Consider the following 17,629-nt stretch of genomic DNA (forward strand, 5'->3'; position numbering starts at 1 on the left):
CACACACACACACACACACACACTCTTGTTTTGCTATATGTAGTGAGGACCATGTGTTGACTCTCATTGACTTCCATTAATTTTCAGTCATTTTCAACCCTTTCTATGCCCTAACCCTGACAATAACCCTAAACCTAATCATTACCAGTGCTTAGCTAACCCTAACCTTAACCTAAACTCAATTCACACCTTAGTCCTAAACCTAACCGTTAGTGAAATAGGTCGTGAGGACCAGCAAAATGTCCTCACTTTGGTACAAACGGTCCTCAATTTGATGGTGAAATCGGGAAAATGGTTCTCACTGTGATGCCAAGACAGGAACACACACACACACACACACACGTTTAAATGCTGTGTTGATATCTTAACCAAATAGTAGGAGCAAAGCTGCAGTATAAAAATATGTACAATACAGTATTTCCTAAAAGCAGAATATCCTTCAAAGGTTAGCCTTATTTCAATAATTCAATTCAAAAAGTGAAACTCAGACAGATTCACTACAAACAGTGTCCCTGTTAAGGTCTGAGAAACTGAATTTCTCAATTCAGTTTCTCAGAAAATTATATTACATAAGACCAATTTAAAAAAAAAATCTTAATATTGCCTACACAATTATGGGGAAGACTGCTAAGAAATAAAATCAACTAAAAAACAAAGTCAAATGGTGCATTTATCTTAAGTGAAATAAAATTAGATAAAAAACACAATAAAATAAATTCATGGTGTAAAGTTTTAAGATAGTTGGGGTCTGGTTGCGATGATTTACCTGTAGGTTACGGCCTGGAGGGCGCGGCAGTAGCAGCTGGCCAACCATAGGGAGCGATCAGTCAGCAGGTTGGGACAGTGTGAAATCTTTAGTATCAGCAGGTTACTTCCTGTGGCCTTTAACAACGCCTCCAAACCTTCCTCAAGACAGCCACTTTGACAGAAATTAAGAGAAGGTCAGGAGAAGAAGCCAGACATAGAAATAAAGGTCATTTTTAATCATACTTCACTTCTAACGACGTCAAGACATGCTCCTGGAAGCTCTGCTGCTGCTGCTTTTGCAACAATCATCAGGCATATTCAGAGCATGGCATTTAAGAGCACCTTATGCAATGAAATGTGTGTCCTTCATACAAACAACACTCCACTTGAATCAGACCTTGTTGCTTGTTTTCTTCGTCCAAATAAAAACTGATATTCCACATACTGGGGATAATGAAACTGCACAGAAACGTCAGCATTCATCACCCGTGTTCTCTCTGCTGGCTTTCTTCTGATCAGTCACTGTTCAGGAAATCACTCAGTACGCCGATCAGTCCAACAGTTTGGCAAACAATGGGGTTAATCAAGTCAAGGCAACACACAGTGCAGGAATAAATACCTCAGAGGTACTAAAGCTGTAATTTGCCAAAACATCGAATATGTCTGTGTCTCACCGTGTAGTTTTGAGGTAGTCCTCCTTGGATTCCTTCTTGCCGCGCTGCCTTGGTTTAAGGTTTTGCAGAATGAGGGAGTGCGTCTGAGTGCACCACTGAGACAATGTAGTCAGAAACTAGAAAACATGTTTTTACAATAATTACACTCACTGTTCCGTAAGACTTTACTTAAATTACAGAATAAAGCACAATGACTGAACATTGACAATGCACCTTGGAAGAAATGCGAGCATTTTCCAGCAGCACTCTGGTCCACACTGCCGGGTGGCGGGCCACAAACCTCCAGTTGCGGCAGACCTCGGCGGCTCTCAGCAGGGTTTTAGTGTCCAGGTATGTGAAGATGCAGAAGAGGGCTGCGCGCATCTTCAGGATCTCCGGACTGATCACCTCGTTGGTTTTTGATGGACTCTTTTCATGGCGGTATGGTTTGCTGTAGACCACTTCAGTGCGACCTGTAGCAACAACACAATCTTTTAGACCTTTAATGGTGAACAACTTTTCATACCTTTTGATATCACATTTGTCACATTACTGCCATTTTAAACTAAAGCTATGTTAATTCACCTTGAAGACAGAGCTTGTTACCAGTAATGTTCATTGTGAATAGATTATTTATGTGGTTCTGTATATAGTGTACATCTCTCCTGTAAATACAGATTGTACAGATTTACATATTTACATAAGAGTACACATGTCTATGATTACTTACTTTTACTTGCACTACTAGTGGCTTTATTTTTATTATTTTCTGAAAGTAAACAGACAGTAAGTGGGGTGGGGAGAGACATAAAGCACAGGTTGCCAGGGTTGGGACTGGAACCCAGGACAGCTCCATCGAGGACTGAAGCATGAGTATGGGTCGCACGCTCTATAGCTAAGCCACGTGCTGCGCCCATGTTTACTCATTTTTAACATTGTTACATATTTTTTTTATTTTATTCAGCTTTTTTACGGATATTACATTTTATTGCTGGTGCTGGCGTGCTGGTAAAGCTCTGCAAAAGAGGACTTCGCACACCACTGCCTTCAATCCACCTGGCAAATGTCCGCTCTCTAAACAACAAGATGGACGAGCTGCTTCTTCTCACCGGTAAAAACTCAGACCTCCGCGGATCAGCGGTTCTCTGCTTTACCGAGACATGGCTGAGTGAAAACATCCCGGACCGTGCACTGCTGATGCTGGACTTCCAGCTGTTCAGAGCAGATCGCAGCGCGGAGCTATCGGGGAAGAGGCGAGGAGGCGGAAACTGCTTTTATATAAATGAAGGTTGGTGCAGAGACGTAAAAGTGCTGCGAAAAACATGTAGCCCGGATCTGGAGGCATTTTCCATAAACTGTAAACCGTTTTATTCACCGAGAGAGTTTTCCTCCTTTTACTGGGAGATTTTAACAGAGCAAACCTCTCCCATGAACTCCCCAAATACAGACAGCATATTAAGTGTCCCACCAGAGATAAAAACACACTGGACCATTGTTACACAACTTTAAAGGACTCATATCATGCTGTTACCAGGGTTGCTCTGGGTTTTTCGGATCATTGTCAAATCCTTCTCATCCCAACCTACAGACAGAGACTAAGCTTCCAAACCCACTGTTAAGAAGTGGACTGAGGAATCAAAGCAGATGCTACAGGCCTGCTTTGAATGCACAGACTGGACTGTTTTTGAAACTTCAGCCACTGACCTAAACCAACTAACTGATGTGGTGACATCAGACATCAGTTTCTGTGAGGACATGTGTGTGCAGACCAAGACCTTCTGCACCTTTGGGAACAACAAGCCATGGTTTACTCCACACCTCAGGAATCTGCACAGGGAAAAGGAAGAAGCTCACAGCAGTGGAGATTGGGTGCGGTACAGGCAGGCCAGGAACAAACTAACAAAAGAGATCAAAGCAGCCAAGAGAAGCTACAGTGAGAAGCTTAAGAACAGCCTTTCTTATGGTGACGCTTCAGCTGTATGGACTGGTCTGAGAAACCTGACTGCCTACAGGAGCCCCCCCACCCTTCCTGAACAGAATCCTCGCCTGGCCAACCGTCTGGATGGCTTCTACTGCAGACATGACAAGAAGCCATTCAGACCTCAAAACATCTCCTCCACATCTCATTCAGGAACAAATTCCTCCCATAAAGCTACCAACCCCCTACCTTCAGATCCTCCGCCTGCACTAAAGATCTCCGAGGAAGATGTAAACAGGCTCTTTCAGCGCATGAAAACAAAGAAAGCTGGAGGACCTGATAACGTCTCCCCATCATGCCTGAAAGCCTGTGCAAATCAACTCGCTCCGATCTTCACCCGGATCTTCAACAAGTCACTGGAGAAATGTGAGGTCCCCTCCTGCCTCAAACTATCCACCATCATCCCGGTGCCCAAGAAACCCACCATCCTAGGATTAAATGACTACAGGCCTGTAGCCCTGACGTCTGTGGTCATGAAATCCTTTGAGCGGCTGGTGTTGAAGCACCTGAAAGACATCACAGGCCCCCTGCTGGACCCCCTGCAGTTTGCTTACCGAGCAAACAGGTCGGCAGATGATGCTGTTAACTTAGGTCTACACTTCATCCTGCAACACCTTGACCACCCAGGGACGTACGCCAGGATCCTGTTTGTAGACTTCAGCTCGGCCTTCAACACCATCATACCAGACATCCTCCACCAGAAGCTCACCCAGCTCAACGTCCCAGCCTCCACCTGTCAGTGGATCAACAGCTTCCTGACAGACTGACAGCAGCAGGTGAGACTGGGGAGCATCTTCTCCCGATCCAGATCAATAAGTACTGGTGCCCCACAGGGGTGTGTTCTATCCCCACTCCTCTTTTCCATGTACACAAATGACTGCACCTCATCGGACTCGTCCGTGAAACTCCTGAAGTTTGCAGACGACACCACTGTCATTGGACTGATCCAGGACGGTGATGAGTCTGTATACAGACAGGAGGTGGATCGGCTGGTACACTGGTGCGGACAGAACTACCTTGAACTGAACCCACTCAAGACTGTGAAAATGGTGGTGGGCTTTCGGAGAACACCACCCCCATACACCCCCCTCACCATCCTCAACAACACTGTATCGGCCGTGGACCACTTCAGGTTCTTAGGAACCACCATCTCTGAGGACCTGAGATGGTCTTCACACATAGACACTGTTCGAAAGAAGCCCCAGCAGAGACTGTACTTCCTGAGGCAACTCAAGAAGTTCAACCTTCCACAGGAGCTGCTGGTCATCTTCTACACTGCCATCATTCAGTCTGTCCTGTCTTCATCCATCTCAGTGTGGTTTGGCTCATCCACAAAACAGGACAGGTCCAGACTGCAGCGCATAATCAGGAATGCAGAGAGAATAATCAGAGCTGACCTTCCCTCCATCCAGGACTAATATAGGTCTAGGGTCAAGAAAAGAGCTGCTAAAATCTCTGCAGACCCCACACACCCTGCACATAAACTGTTTAGAGTTTTACCTTCAGGCCGCCACTACAGAGCACTGCCTGCTAAATCCAGCAGCCACAGAGACAGTTTCTTCCCCCAGGCTGTTTCTCTGTTGAACATTCAATAGAGTACAAAACAACAGCATACAGATGTTGCAAATGCACCTTTTTATTATATATGTGTATATTTGTATATTGTATATATGTATATTCTGTAATGCAAAAACAAAACCAAAGAGCAAAGTGTACCGGAGTCAAATTCCTTGTTTGTATGTACGAACTTGGCAATAAAGCTGATTCTGATTCTGATTGCTAGGTTTAACTAGCTTTATTAGGATTTTTATATTCTATTCCCCTTTATGTTCTTTAAATGGGTACAGCTACCACACACAAATTTCCCTCTGGGATCAAAGTTTTGAGATTCTGATTATTTTACAGGGACTTTGTTAAACAGTGATGTAAGAAAATCTATTCCTCTATTGGAGGAGCTTGCTTGAATTGCTAAAAAACAAACTTGAAAGCTAGGACGGCCCAGAATCGAGTAACATGTACTGTGTACAAAGTATCTTTTGCATGAAATGCTTTTACCAACGGACCAACTTATCATTTAAAGTTCAATTGTCACACTGAATTGTAAACTGGCCCATGCTGAATAACTATTTAAATAACCAATTAATTTAGCTTTAAGATGATCCTAGTGAGACTAGTCATTTGCTTGAATCTCCAAAGAAAGTTTATTTTGGTTTCTCCTAACTGAGGATGTTCAGGCATCTATATACTGCAGGTAAGGGGCTGATTGTACTACCATGAAGCAAATGTATTATACAAATCTGAGCTATTCCTTTATAGTACAAGAAAGAGCCTTTCACACGGCCTCTGCATGTTTTACAGCTGTATATTTTGAATAATGAACAGTTTCAAAGCATATTTTTAGTTTTTTCCTTGTTTTCATTCTGGTACATTTGTTTCTTTTTTAATAAATGAGTCTCATATATCAGTGTTTTGTCATCACTATGATAAGAATCATGTGCTAAAAGCTTACATTTTGTCACATGGTGGCGCTAGTATCTAACAAACAAGCCACAGAACAAGATTACATTATTAGTTTTCTTTATTTTGTGCCTCTTTTCATCCCATGTATTGCTGTTGTTACAGTGTGTCCAATCCCTGCCTGCCCTATTCCTCCCAGCAGAATTGCTCCTCCATGACTCACTTCATCTTTGGCCTTGAAAGGCATCTGTTAGAAACCATCAGGTCTGTAAACTGATGCATACTATTTAGCTCTTTCTCTCTCTCACACACACACACCTCCTACACTCAGGACTGCCAAACGAACTAAAAAAACAAGCCTGTGTGCTTGTAGATACATACCACACAAACAACTCTGGCAGAGACTCTCCTAACAAGGAGAACTACGTCAGAGCAGAGGGGACCCAGTAACATGTAACATGAGACATAAAAAAAACCTGTCAGCTAATAAGGAGGCCAAATTTGTACATGTGAATTTGTTACTGAGCCATGGCCCAGTTTCTTTCAGTTCTAGACTGCCGCAGTTCACCGGATAGGTCCACAGCAGATGGGAAACGCACAGTGCAACAGCAGCGTTTGTAAGGATGTTGGCATGGGTATGATGCTAACAGAAAAATGCACAATCTGTTGTGCAGCTGAGCTGTGCAGCAACGGCTGGCTATCTAGTATGGCTCAACACAGAGCTTAATAGGAACGCAGGAACTGTAAGAGCTGGTAACCTATGAATTGCTGTAGAGATCCACTGCTCAGGCGGGAGGCGTCAAAACAAAATCTATCATTTGTGTCCTCCACAAATCCGGTCTTTAGGGACAGTGGAAGAAGAAAGCCATTGTTGAAAGAAAGCCATAAGAGGTCATGTTATCCTTCAGCAGGAAAATAGGGTGACAGTGGTTCAAAGGGAATAGTAGTCATCTTGCAATCTTAAAGTTGTGAATTTGACTCTAGCTCCCTTTTCTGCGGTTCGTTGAATGTGGTTCTAGTCTTTTGAGTGGTCGGTATGACTAGAAAGGTGCTCTGAAAGTTCAGTCTGTTTACCGTTTAGTGACTTAAAACATACAGCCGGAGCTACAGTAGAATGATTTAGATCAAAGCATATTCATAAGTTAGAATGACCCAGTCAAAGTCCCAACCTAAATCCAATTGAGAATCTGTTCAGACTGGAAAATAGATGTTGCTTTCCGGCCAATCTGACTGAGATCAAGTTATTTTGCAAAAAAGGATAATCTCTAGATGTGCAAAGCTGGCAGAGGCACACCCTAAAAGGGTCCAAAACGTAAGGGCCCAAAAAACACTCATGGAGGCTGAAGAAAATGTAAATCCTGCTTTTTAGAATATTATTTGTTAAGAAAAATAATGTTTTAATAATTTTCCATGCACTTCACAACAATGCACTACTTTGTCACATAAAATGGTGGAAAAATATGCTGCTTTTGAATTTGTAACAAAACGTAAAACAATTAACGAGATGTGAATATCTGTATATGGTACTGTGTTGTCAACTTTAGGTGTAAAGGTTCTACTTGTTTCTGTTAAAAATCGATCTGTTTGAGGATTCAGTTTTTAGTTACAAACCTACAAACTGTACTTCCACTGTCATGTTTTTCCTCCTTTGACATTAGTTTAGCCATACTGTGACTGTATATCTGGCCTATAATGTCTTTATTTTACTTAAGAAGTTCTTAAATACAGTATAAACTCACTTTTTGTATGATAATTGTTAAAACAGTAGTTCATCCTATGCTGGTCATAGGATTAAGGCTGAAACACAGTCGCTGGCCAATACAGCACAGCCACTGCTGTTTAAACAGCAATCCATTTAGCTTTGAAGTCGGAACACAAAACTTGTTTTAGCTTTTTATTCTGTGAATCATATGAAACAATCTGCTCTACTACTTGCAACTACACTGACTGGCCAAAAAAAAGGGCCTCCCATTGGATAATTACTGCATGGACAATTATGTTTCAGCTGGCAACGAGTTATTTAACCCCAACTGGTGCAATGAGTTGCTACTCATTTCTTAAACAACCATGTCGAAAGACGCATCCCATGGTCGTGGAAAAGTTGTCAGTCTGTTTCAGAAGGGTCAAATCATTGGCATGCATCAAGCGGAGAAAACATCTAAGGAGATTGCAGAAACTACCAAAATTTGGTTAAGAACTGTCCAACGCATTATTAAAAACTGGAAGGATAGTGGGGACCCATCGTGTTTGAGGAAGAAATGTGGGTGGAAAAAAATCCTGAATGATCGTGATCGGCGATCACTTAAACGTTTGATGAAATCAAATCGAAGAAAAATAACAGTAGAGGTTTGTTTAATAGTGAAAGTAAGAGTATTTCCACACGCACAATGCGAAGGGCACTCAAGGGATTGGGACTGAACAGCTGTGTAGCCATAACAAAACCCCTAATCAGTGAGGCTAACTGGAAAAAAAGGCTTCAATTTGCTAGGGAGCATAAAGATTGGACTCTGGAGCAATGGAAGATGGTCATATGGTCTGAGGAGTCGAGATTTACCCTGTTCCAGAGTGATGAGTGCATCAGGGTAAGAAGAGAGGCAGGTGAAGTGATGCACCCATTATGCCTAGTGCCTACTATACAAGTCTGTGGGGACAGTGCTATGATCTGGGGTTGCTGCAGTTGGTCAGGTCAGGGTTCAGCAACAGTATGTGTTCAAAGAATGAAGTCAGCTGACAACCTGGATATACTGAATGACCAGACTATTCCATCAATGGATTTTTTCTTCCCTTATGGCACGGGCATATTCCAAGATGACAATGCCAGGATTCATCGGGCTCAAATTGTGAAAGTGTGGTTCAGGGAGCATGAGACATCATTCTCACACATGGATTGGCCACCACAGAGTCCAGACCTTAACCCCATTGATAATCTTTGAGATGTGCTGGAGAAGGCGTTGCACAGCAGTCAGACTCTACCATCATCACTGCAAGATCTTGGTGAAACATTAATGCAACACTGGGTGGAAATAAATCTTGTGATATTGCAGAAGCTTACCGAAACAATGCCACAGCGAATGCGTGCTGTAATCAAAGCTAAAGGCGGTCCAACTAAATATTTGAGTGTGACCTTTTTGGTGGCAACTTTTGTTGTTGCCCAGCCAGTGTATTTTGCAGACAGCAGTTACCTGTGTTCGGGCGATATGCTGCCCTGCTGTGATGAGGATAGGGTACTGCAGACTGCTGAACTTCAGCCACAGCTCTCCTCTCTTGCTCCCACATCTCCATTTCGGACTCTGTAGTCCGGGAACCTACGTCTGACACATCCCCCTCCTCGCCTTCAGTGCTGTTCCTGTATGGTCGGCGCTGCCAGTTCTGAATGGCCTGTTTGCGAAGACCCCAGTTTCTAGATCCGCATCCCGGCGAGCGCTCATAGCCACCCTCACCCATCCGGCACTGCATGTGATAGTACTGCGCCTCGGGACAATCCTCCACTGGATGCATCTCGACACTGTCACTATCGTAACCTCCAGAACCCTGGGAGACAGACTTTATCCTTCCTGATGCTCTGCAGACAAAAACAGGGTATGTAACGGTTACCATGAGGATTTTCTTATTTCATTTGACTGCCAAACATGTATATAGCATCTCCATCTCAGAATTCACTTTTGTCTTAATAAATAACAAAAATAGGCTTGACTGAAACTATTGTCATCATGATGAACAGTTACAGAAACATTTAAAAAATGTATGCACTTGCAGAAAAAAACCAGTAAGAATAAATACTTCTCTGAAATCTATCTGTACGTTAAAGCCATGAAAAATGCATTTCTTTTATCATCCAGAACATGTAAATCTCACTGCTTTGCACAGAAAGGTCCGTGTAAAAGTGGCAGATTGTGCTTTTAAAAGGGGTTAAGTGAAAAACAGTTTCCTGGACAGTCACCATCACCATACGGTTGCTTGGCGATGAACAGAAACTCCACCAAGGCAGGAAGTATGCATGAATCCTGTAGAGATGAACATGGATCCTACTAATTTTTCAGGCACAAATCTTTAGGTTTTTCAAAGTGGTTTAATAACATTCTGGACATTTGAGGACAAATTATTTACCTAGTTTGGTTTAATTATCTGTAAGTTTCACAAATCATAGAACAACACAATCTTGAAGTTAGCTTGTGTTTGCCAGGGTGGTAAAGGGTTATTTCACTGGTTTTTAAACACCTAGACCAACACAGGTCAGCTCTGTTTCAAACTTTATAATCCTTAGACTAGCCTAATCTGGATGGCATTTTCCTACATGAAATACATATTGATTAAAGCACTGTTAGATATCTATACTTTGTTTGCAAATATAAAAAGTCCCAGTTTAACAACCACAGGACCAGTTTAAAATTGTCAATGAGGATGCTTTAGAGGCCAAAAAGTAGTGAAATGGACCTTTTCTGTTTTTATATGAGTGTGCTTTACTTTGCAGGTGATGTCAGTAAATCAATGATGTGAACTAAATCTAAAGTTTTGATCTGACAAATTAAAGATAAAGCACATTATTCACAAATAAATTAATCTAAAACTCAATTTCAGTAATTGGGATTTTTACCATTTAGATGATTGAATAATAAATTTGTGATTCAGTTTATTTATTTACCCTGAATTCACAACAAATGTAATCTCAAGGCACTAAGAGAAAATAATGATTTTAGTTTTACCTATACTTGTTAGTTTCACATTATATTTGAAATGCAATGTTTTTAGACTGCATAAAAACCAAGGATAAACCCTTCAAGAGAATAATTGATAATAATGGTTATAGTACGTAGAGCACAAAAGCAAGACCACTTAAAGGTTAAATGTGCCATCAGGACAATTTTATGTTTAAACAGTCTAATTAATGATTTTGGGTGTGAAGACCAAACACAAGTTGGACGCAAAGAATAAATGTAAAATAACTGAATCAGTAAATGAGACGTATTGTCCTATTTTATATTGATCACAAGCAAAGTCATGCATAACCTGCAATAAACTGCACCAATTGCTAAAATATCTTCCATCTCTCAGGCTTATTTGTTGCAAGTGAAGCTTGCACCGGTGAAGACAGAAACGGCTCCACATTTTCCAAGATGATACCTAAGAACAGCAAGATTGAAGAATGTACTGATCCTTCGAGAGAAGTTATTATTAACCAAAGACAGGAAGCTCAGACAGTTGCTTCTGGCCGCAACGTGTCTGTGTCTGTTCTGCTGTCAGTGATTCAACAGGGAAGGTCTGACGTCGCAACACAAAAAACATTCACTACCAACTGGGGATGACAGTTGTGTGAGTCAGAGTACTACGGCACGGCCATGTGTCTGAAGTTGGTGCCAGAGATCGACAAATATTTCAGTCCCACCTCAAAAAGAGACAACCACCCTGCGTCTCAGTGCTGCTCCTGAAGGAGACACTTAAACTACAGTACACTTAACTTGTTCCAACAAAATACATCATGTACCTAACACAAAATCATATTATAAGCCTTCCCAAACAATTTATCACATAACAGCATTGGCTTATTGGTTAAAAAATCTGCAATATTAATTCTACATTAATGAGAGAATGTATTTCTGACTACTATTTGATTTCATTTCATTTTATTGAACCTAACAGCAAATAGTAACAACAATATTCACACGCTCAAAGGAGTAGACAGAAGAATAAACTTGTATTAACCCATCCCGTCTCCTGCGACATTAGTCCCATCACTTCTTATTCATCATGAAAAACATACCTGATTTTATTTAAAATTTGGAATTAAAATCAACTATAATCATATTTTTATATTGTGTTTTAAACTGTTTCATGTTTGAACATTGCTTAGGCTACGCATTCAGGCAGTTCCAAAGCTTCACTCCACTGACAGAAATATAGAAACCGTTTATCTAATCAGCTGTGCTAAATAATGACATGTACCTTTCAACCCATAAACTCTTTACCTTCTCTTAAATACTTTTTGAATATTTTCTGGGAGTTGGCTATTTTTAGCTTTATACATTATTAGAGCTATGAACAATCATGTTGGGATGCTGTCAACATTAGTCCCAGACCAGTCAAAAGCTACAACTCTTTTGAATATTTAATCCTTAGTTTTCCTCATCCAAATTGCAAAGCACTAAAACCACTTCTGTTTGTTGTTTTGTACCGTCCACCAGGCCCTTACTCTCAATTTTTAGATCAGTTTTCAGACCTTTTATCTGATTTAGTGTTAAATACAGATAAAGTTATTATAGTGGGGGATTTTAACATTCATGTTGACGCTGAAAGTGATAGCCTAAATATAGCGTTTAATGCTATCTTAGACTCAATTGGCTTTGCTCAAAACATTAACAAACCTACTCACCTTTGTCTTCATTCTCTGGACCTTGTGCTGACATATGGCATTGAGTGTAAAGACATAACAATATTCTCTCATAACCCTGTCCTGTCTGACCATTTCTTAATGAATGGACTGAACTTATATAGTGCTTTTCCAGTCATACAGACCGCTCAAAGCGCTTTACACTAGAGCCACATTCACCTGCTGGAATCGAACCCACAACCTTCTGATTGCAAGACGACTACTCTTCCTACTGAGCCACAGTCGCCTAATAACCTTTGAGTTTAATTTAACCGAGTACTCCACACCTGAAAGAAAATTTCATTATAGTAGATCATTATCAGGCAATGCTGTAACAACCTTCAAAGAATCTGTTCCACTTTTAATTTCCTCATTATCACTGAAAAGCACAATGGAGGGCAATAATTCTGTTTCTGCCCCTTCACAAATTGATTCTTTTGTTCATAGTGTTTCTTCATCATTGCGTGCACCACGCAATGATGAAGAAACACTATGAGCCAATGAGCTCAGTCAGCTCATTGGACGGTGCAGCCCCCTTGAAAAATAAGGTAATCGTTCATAGGAGGCTAGCTCCTTGGTTTAATTCAGAGCTGCGTACTTTAAAGCACAATGTTAGAAAATTGGAGAGAAAATGGCACTCTACACACCTAGAGGATTCCTACTTACTCTGGAAAAATAGCCTACTGTTGTATAAAAAGACACTTCGCCAAGCTAGAACAGCTTATTTCTCATCATTAACTATCCTTACTAAATGGATATGTATCACAGGCTTTTAAGGTAGCTGTAATTAAACCAAGAAACCTGCGCTTGATTGAGATGACTTGAAAAATTACAGACCTATATCCAATCTTCCATTCTTATCTAATATTCTTGAGAAAATAGTTGCTAATCAAATGTGTGAGCATTTACACAGCAATGATCTGTTTGAAGAGTTTCAGTCAGGTTTCTGAGCTCATCATAGCACTGAAACAGCTCTGCTGAAAGTCACTAATGATATTATTATGGCCTCAGATAATGGACTTGTGTCTGTACTGGTTCTGTTAGATCTCAGTGCTGCATTTGATACAGTCGACCATAATATTCTCTTAAAAAGGCTGGAATATGCTGTAGGTATCAGGGGAACAGCGCTAGGCTGGTTTAAATTTTATCTGTCTGACAGATTCCAGTTTGTTCATGTAAATGATAAATCATCTTTAAACTCCAGGGTTAATTGTGGAGTACCACAGGGTTCAGTACTTGGGCCAATTCTCTTTACTATATATATACTTCCAATTGGTCAAATTATCAGGCAGCATGGGATAGATTTTCACTGTTACGCTGATGATACTCAGCTTTACTTATCCATAAATCCTGATGAGCCTAACCAGTTAGATAGACTATAAGCATGTTTTGAAGATATAAAAACTTGGATGACTTTAAATTTTTTGCTTCTAAATTCAGACAAGACAGAAGTTGTCGTCTTTGGACCGGAGTCTTTAAAAAAGAAACTGCTTAGTCAATCACTTAACCTGGATGGCATTAAATTGACCTCCAGTAATAAAGTAAAAAACCTTGGTGTTATTTTTGACCAGGACATGTCATTTAAATCCTATATTAAACAGGTTTCTAGGATTTCCTTCTTTCAACTCCGGAACATTGCCAAAATTAGAAATATCCTATCCAGGAGTGACGCTGAAAAACCTGTCCATGCATCTGTTACTTCAAGGCTGGACTATTGTAATTCTTTACTATCAGGATGTCCACAAAATGCAGTTAAAAGCCTTCAGCTGATTCAAAATGCTGCAGCAAGAGTTCTGATGAAAATTAAAAAGAGAGATCATATTTCTCCTATTGTAGCTTCCCTTCATTGGCTCCCTGTTAAATCCAGAATAGAATTTAAAATTCTCCTCCTCACATATAAAGCCCTTAATGATTTAGCTCCATCATACATCAGAGATCTGATTGTTCCATACGTTCCTAACAGAGCACTTCGTTCTCAGACTGCAGGTTTACTGGTGGTTCCTAGAGTCTCTAGAAGTAGAATGGGAGGCAGATCCTTTAGTTATCAGGCTCCTCTCCTGTGGAACCAGCTCCCGGTTTTGGTCCATGAGGCAGACACCCTGCCTACTTTTAAGGCTAGGCTTAAAACTTTCCTTTTTGATAAAGCTTATAGTTAGAGTGGCTTAGGTTATCAGAGAGGGAGCCTTCCTCCCTCCCTGTTAGTTGGAGTAAGGGGGAGTCAGGTTTAGCCTAAACCAGCTCAGTTATGGTTGAGGTGCAAACACATCCTCCATTTCTGCTACCTGTATGACCCCTTCTCTTTTCCAATGGTTATAATCATTCTGACAGAGAGAGGTATCCCAATCCTTGTGGTTTTTAGTATAACAATGACCATCAGTGGGACCCTTTGTGAGGTGCCTTGAGACGACATTGTTGTAAATAAGCGGCGTTTAACTAAATAATCTGAACTGAAACTATCTATGTAGTTATGCTGCTATAGGCTTAGGCTGCTGGAGGACATAACGACCACTTTCACCCTCTTCACTACATTCTTACACTACTCTCCAATTTTGCATTATTTGCTGTTTAACCCTTTCTCTCTCCTAGACATGGAAATTGACTGAGCTTTTACTGTAACTAATTATATGTGCTCTCTTTCAGACTCTTACCTTGAAAACTGGCTCAGAGTTTATCTTTTATTTCTTTCTAGGTGAAACGACTAAAGGAGCTACATCCATTAACATTTACTTTTCCTTCCCATAGAAAGTACTTCTGGATCAGTGCTTCTGTGTTCTTTTTGTGTCTCTGCTCTGTTCTCTCAAACCCCCAGTCGGTCGTGGCAGATGGCCGCTCACACTGAGCCTGGTTCTGCTGGAAGTTTCTTCCTGTTAAAAGGGAGTTTTTCCTCTCCACTGTCGCTACATGCATGCTCAGTATGAGGGATTGCTGCAAAGTCAACGCCAGTGACTGTCCACTGTCTCTACATGCTCATCCAGGAGGAGTGAATGCTGCAAGTCACTGACTGGATGCAATCTGCTGGGTTTCCTTAGACAGAAATACTTTTTATCCAATTTGAATAAAAAGCTAACTCCGACTGCACTGTTCAACTGTTAGTATTAATTGGAATGTATGTACCTGACTGTTGTGAAGTGCCTTGAGACAACATGTGTTATGAATTGGCGCTTTGAATTTAATAGAAAATGGACATTTCTAAGCTTCCTAATCAGCTACAGATTGAAAGAAATTTTAAATATGTTGATTAACTAATTAACTGTATGCAGACTACGTAGTGATTTGTAGCCATGGGAAAAGGATTGGCTTTCCAAAACGTTGTCTATTGTTAAAAACCAACAGTAAAACTCTGTGTGATGTTTTATAAACAGCAGAACGTTGGACTGTATTCCAATGAGCAGTGAGGAGGGGAATAATGCAACTGAATTGAAACATCTTGTTATATCCTGTTATTTTTGACTATTGTTAAAAAGTTGTCAACACTGGTAAATCTTAACTATATTTAACAGTTTGTGTTGCTAGGATGTATCTTCCTTTTATGATTTTCTCTCTCATGTTTATTATTGCATTACCACTTGGTCATTTACAAATAGATCTAATCTGAAAACAACAGTCACTATTTATATTTACAAAAACTATGAAAAAAAACGTAATCGCAGAATTGATTAAGTTTCAAATTTGGAATACAAAAGGAATAAATGTTCTTCTTTTATATCTGAGACGACACCGGCGAGGTAGTTCAGGCTGTCAACTTGAGCTGTGCTGCAGCTACACAAGTAATCTCTATTCTGCAGAATATATCAAGCATACCCTAGCAGTTTGGGCGGTCTATATAAGTTGCAACCCTCCAGCTGCAATATGCATTTCATGCACTGGTGCTGTACTTTTTTTTTTTAAATAGGACTTGAAGTGGTGTTGTGCTCCATATAGAAGAAATACATTCATTCAAAAATCTCCTCGCCCAAAATCATAGATGTAGCTCCGAACCGGTGTGTGGATCTGCTTCCACGATTTCCACGGTTGGGACACAGGCTACCACTACAGGGAGTTGTGAAGTACAACACAGAGCCAAAATATGTGGAAAAGGTGTGCCTTTGATGAAAGGTAAGTAATAACAGCAAAACTTGTAATACTTTAATGGAATCTTCTTCTTACATCAACTTTAAAGCTCATCTTAAAAAATACATGAATGAACATCAGATTTGCAAACACTTTTAACCTCTGCCTACTTTTGAAATATTTTGTTTTATGTATTTTCTGTCCTGTTTATGCGTTTTTTTGACGTTAATCTTCATCTGTTGGTATGATGTTTCTTTTAGTTTTGTATCATACCCTGCCTGGGGCAACTGGGGAAAAGCAGCCTATTGGTTAAATCCGTCACATGACAGGTTCTAACCAGGCTGATTGTTGTGCACTTGTCACTTTTTAAAAAAATAAAGAAAGAAAGGAAGCTTGAATAATTCATCTTTTTACATACGAGAAAAAATACTCTCCGTTTTCGTCTTGATGTTTATTTGAAAGAAACATATTTCAGATTCCAGGTGACAGTCGCTGACCTACCCTGTGCTGGGAGAGGAACGTCTCTCTGACACTTGGTACATTCCCCGTGTGCTCCCGGAGAGGCTGGAATTTCTCTGGAGACAAATGACAAGTGAAGAAAAAGTGAGAACAAACAGAAAACAAAATTTCCATTTACATATCTGAATTTTGTTGTGAGAGATGAGAACAACTGCCGCTTTAAAGAGTTCTACCTATTTTCATCCTCCTTTTAATATGATGACTATATGATATATGAATATGATAATATTTCTCCTCATAATTAAATACTTAAACACAGCTGTTATAGATATAAATATAATTGGTATAGGACATAGCAAATTCCCACTTAAAGGGGAATAGCTTATATTGACGAAAGCACATTTCACAGTTATGGGAACTTTTCTAAATGATCTCTAACAGCTAAAAGAATGCAATCAAGAGTTAAATGAAGTCACTTATCATAATAAATACATAAAAAACAACATTTTAATAAAGGGAAGTGGGTCACAATAATGTTGTAGTATGTCTAAATTACTCAAGAACATGGATGAAAATCAGTGGCAACAGGTTTTATGGAGTGATAAGACCAGGTTCCTGTTTAAAATTGTAAAATAGTGATGGGGGCAGACGGGTAGAACACCAAGCACATATAACCTTCCTTGCAGCCAGAGGTGTTGGGAATCTTGTAAAAACTGAATTTCCAATGAATTTCCAATGTTCAGTAGTGTCGGAACCAACATGTAATATCATCTGGAAAACTCTGAGGGGCAAATACATCATTTTTTAGCAAAGCAGTGATCCAAAATTTACTAACACTAAAGGGAAAGTGCTTAACAGGATGGGACTTCATTGCTCTCTATAGCCTGCACCTAAACATTATTAAAGCAGAGATTATTTTGA

The 17,629-nt window shown here is 40.2% G+C and overlaps 1 protein-coding gene across 4 annotated transcripts in view; it reads right to left on the reverse strand.

The window, feature by feature from the left end:
- Nucleotides 1–17,629, reverse strand: part of fbxo41 (F-box protein 41) — an 87,579-nt gene that overhangs the window by 9,628 nt on the left and 60,322 nt on the right. For all 4 annotated transcript variants that reach the window (XR_007038287.1, XR_007038286.1, XM_047365270.1 and 1 more), the window contains exons 5-9: nt 16,751–16,824; nt 9,018–9,397; nt 1,635–1,873; nt 1,422–1,537; nt 767–919 (exon numbers count right to left, since the gene is read on the reverse strand). Coding sequence is in view for 2 of the 4 variants with exons in the window: in XM_047365270.1 (XP_047221226.1) it covers nt 767–919; nt 1,422–1,537; nt 1,635–1,873; nt 9,018–9,397; nt 16,751–16,824 (962 nt within the window). In the remaining 2 variants the exon portion in view is untranslated. The remainder of the gene's footprint in view (nt 1–766; nt 920–1,421; nt 1,538–1,634; nt 1,874–9,017; nt 9,398–16,750; nt 16,825–17,629) is intronic.

Source organism: Girardinichthys multiradiatus, chromosome 5 (genome assembly GCF_021462225.1).
Source record: "Girardinichthys multiradiatus isolate DD_20200921_A chromosome 5, DD_fGirMul_XY1, whole genome shotgun sequence".
Classification (NCBI taxonomy): Eukaryota; Metazoa; Chordata; class Actinopteri; order Cyprinodontiformes; family Goodeidae; genus Girardinichthys; species Girardinichthys multiradiatus.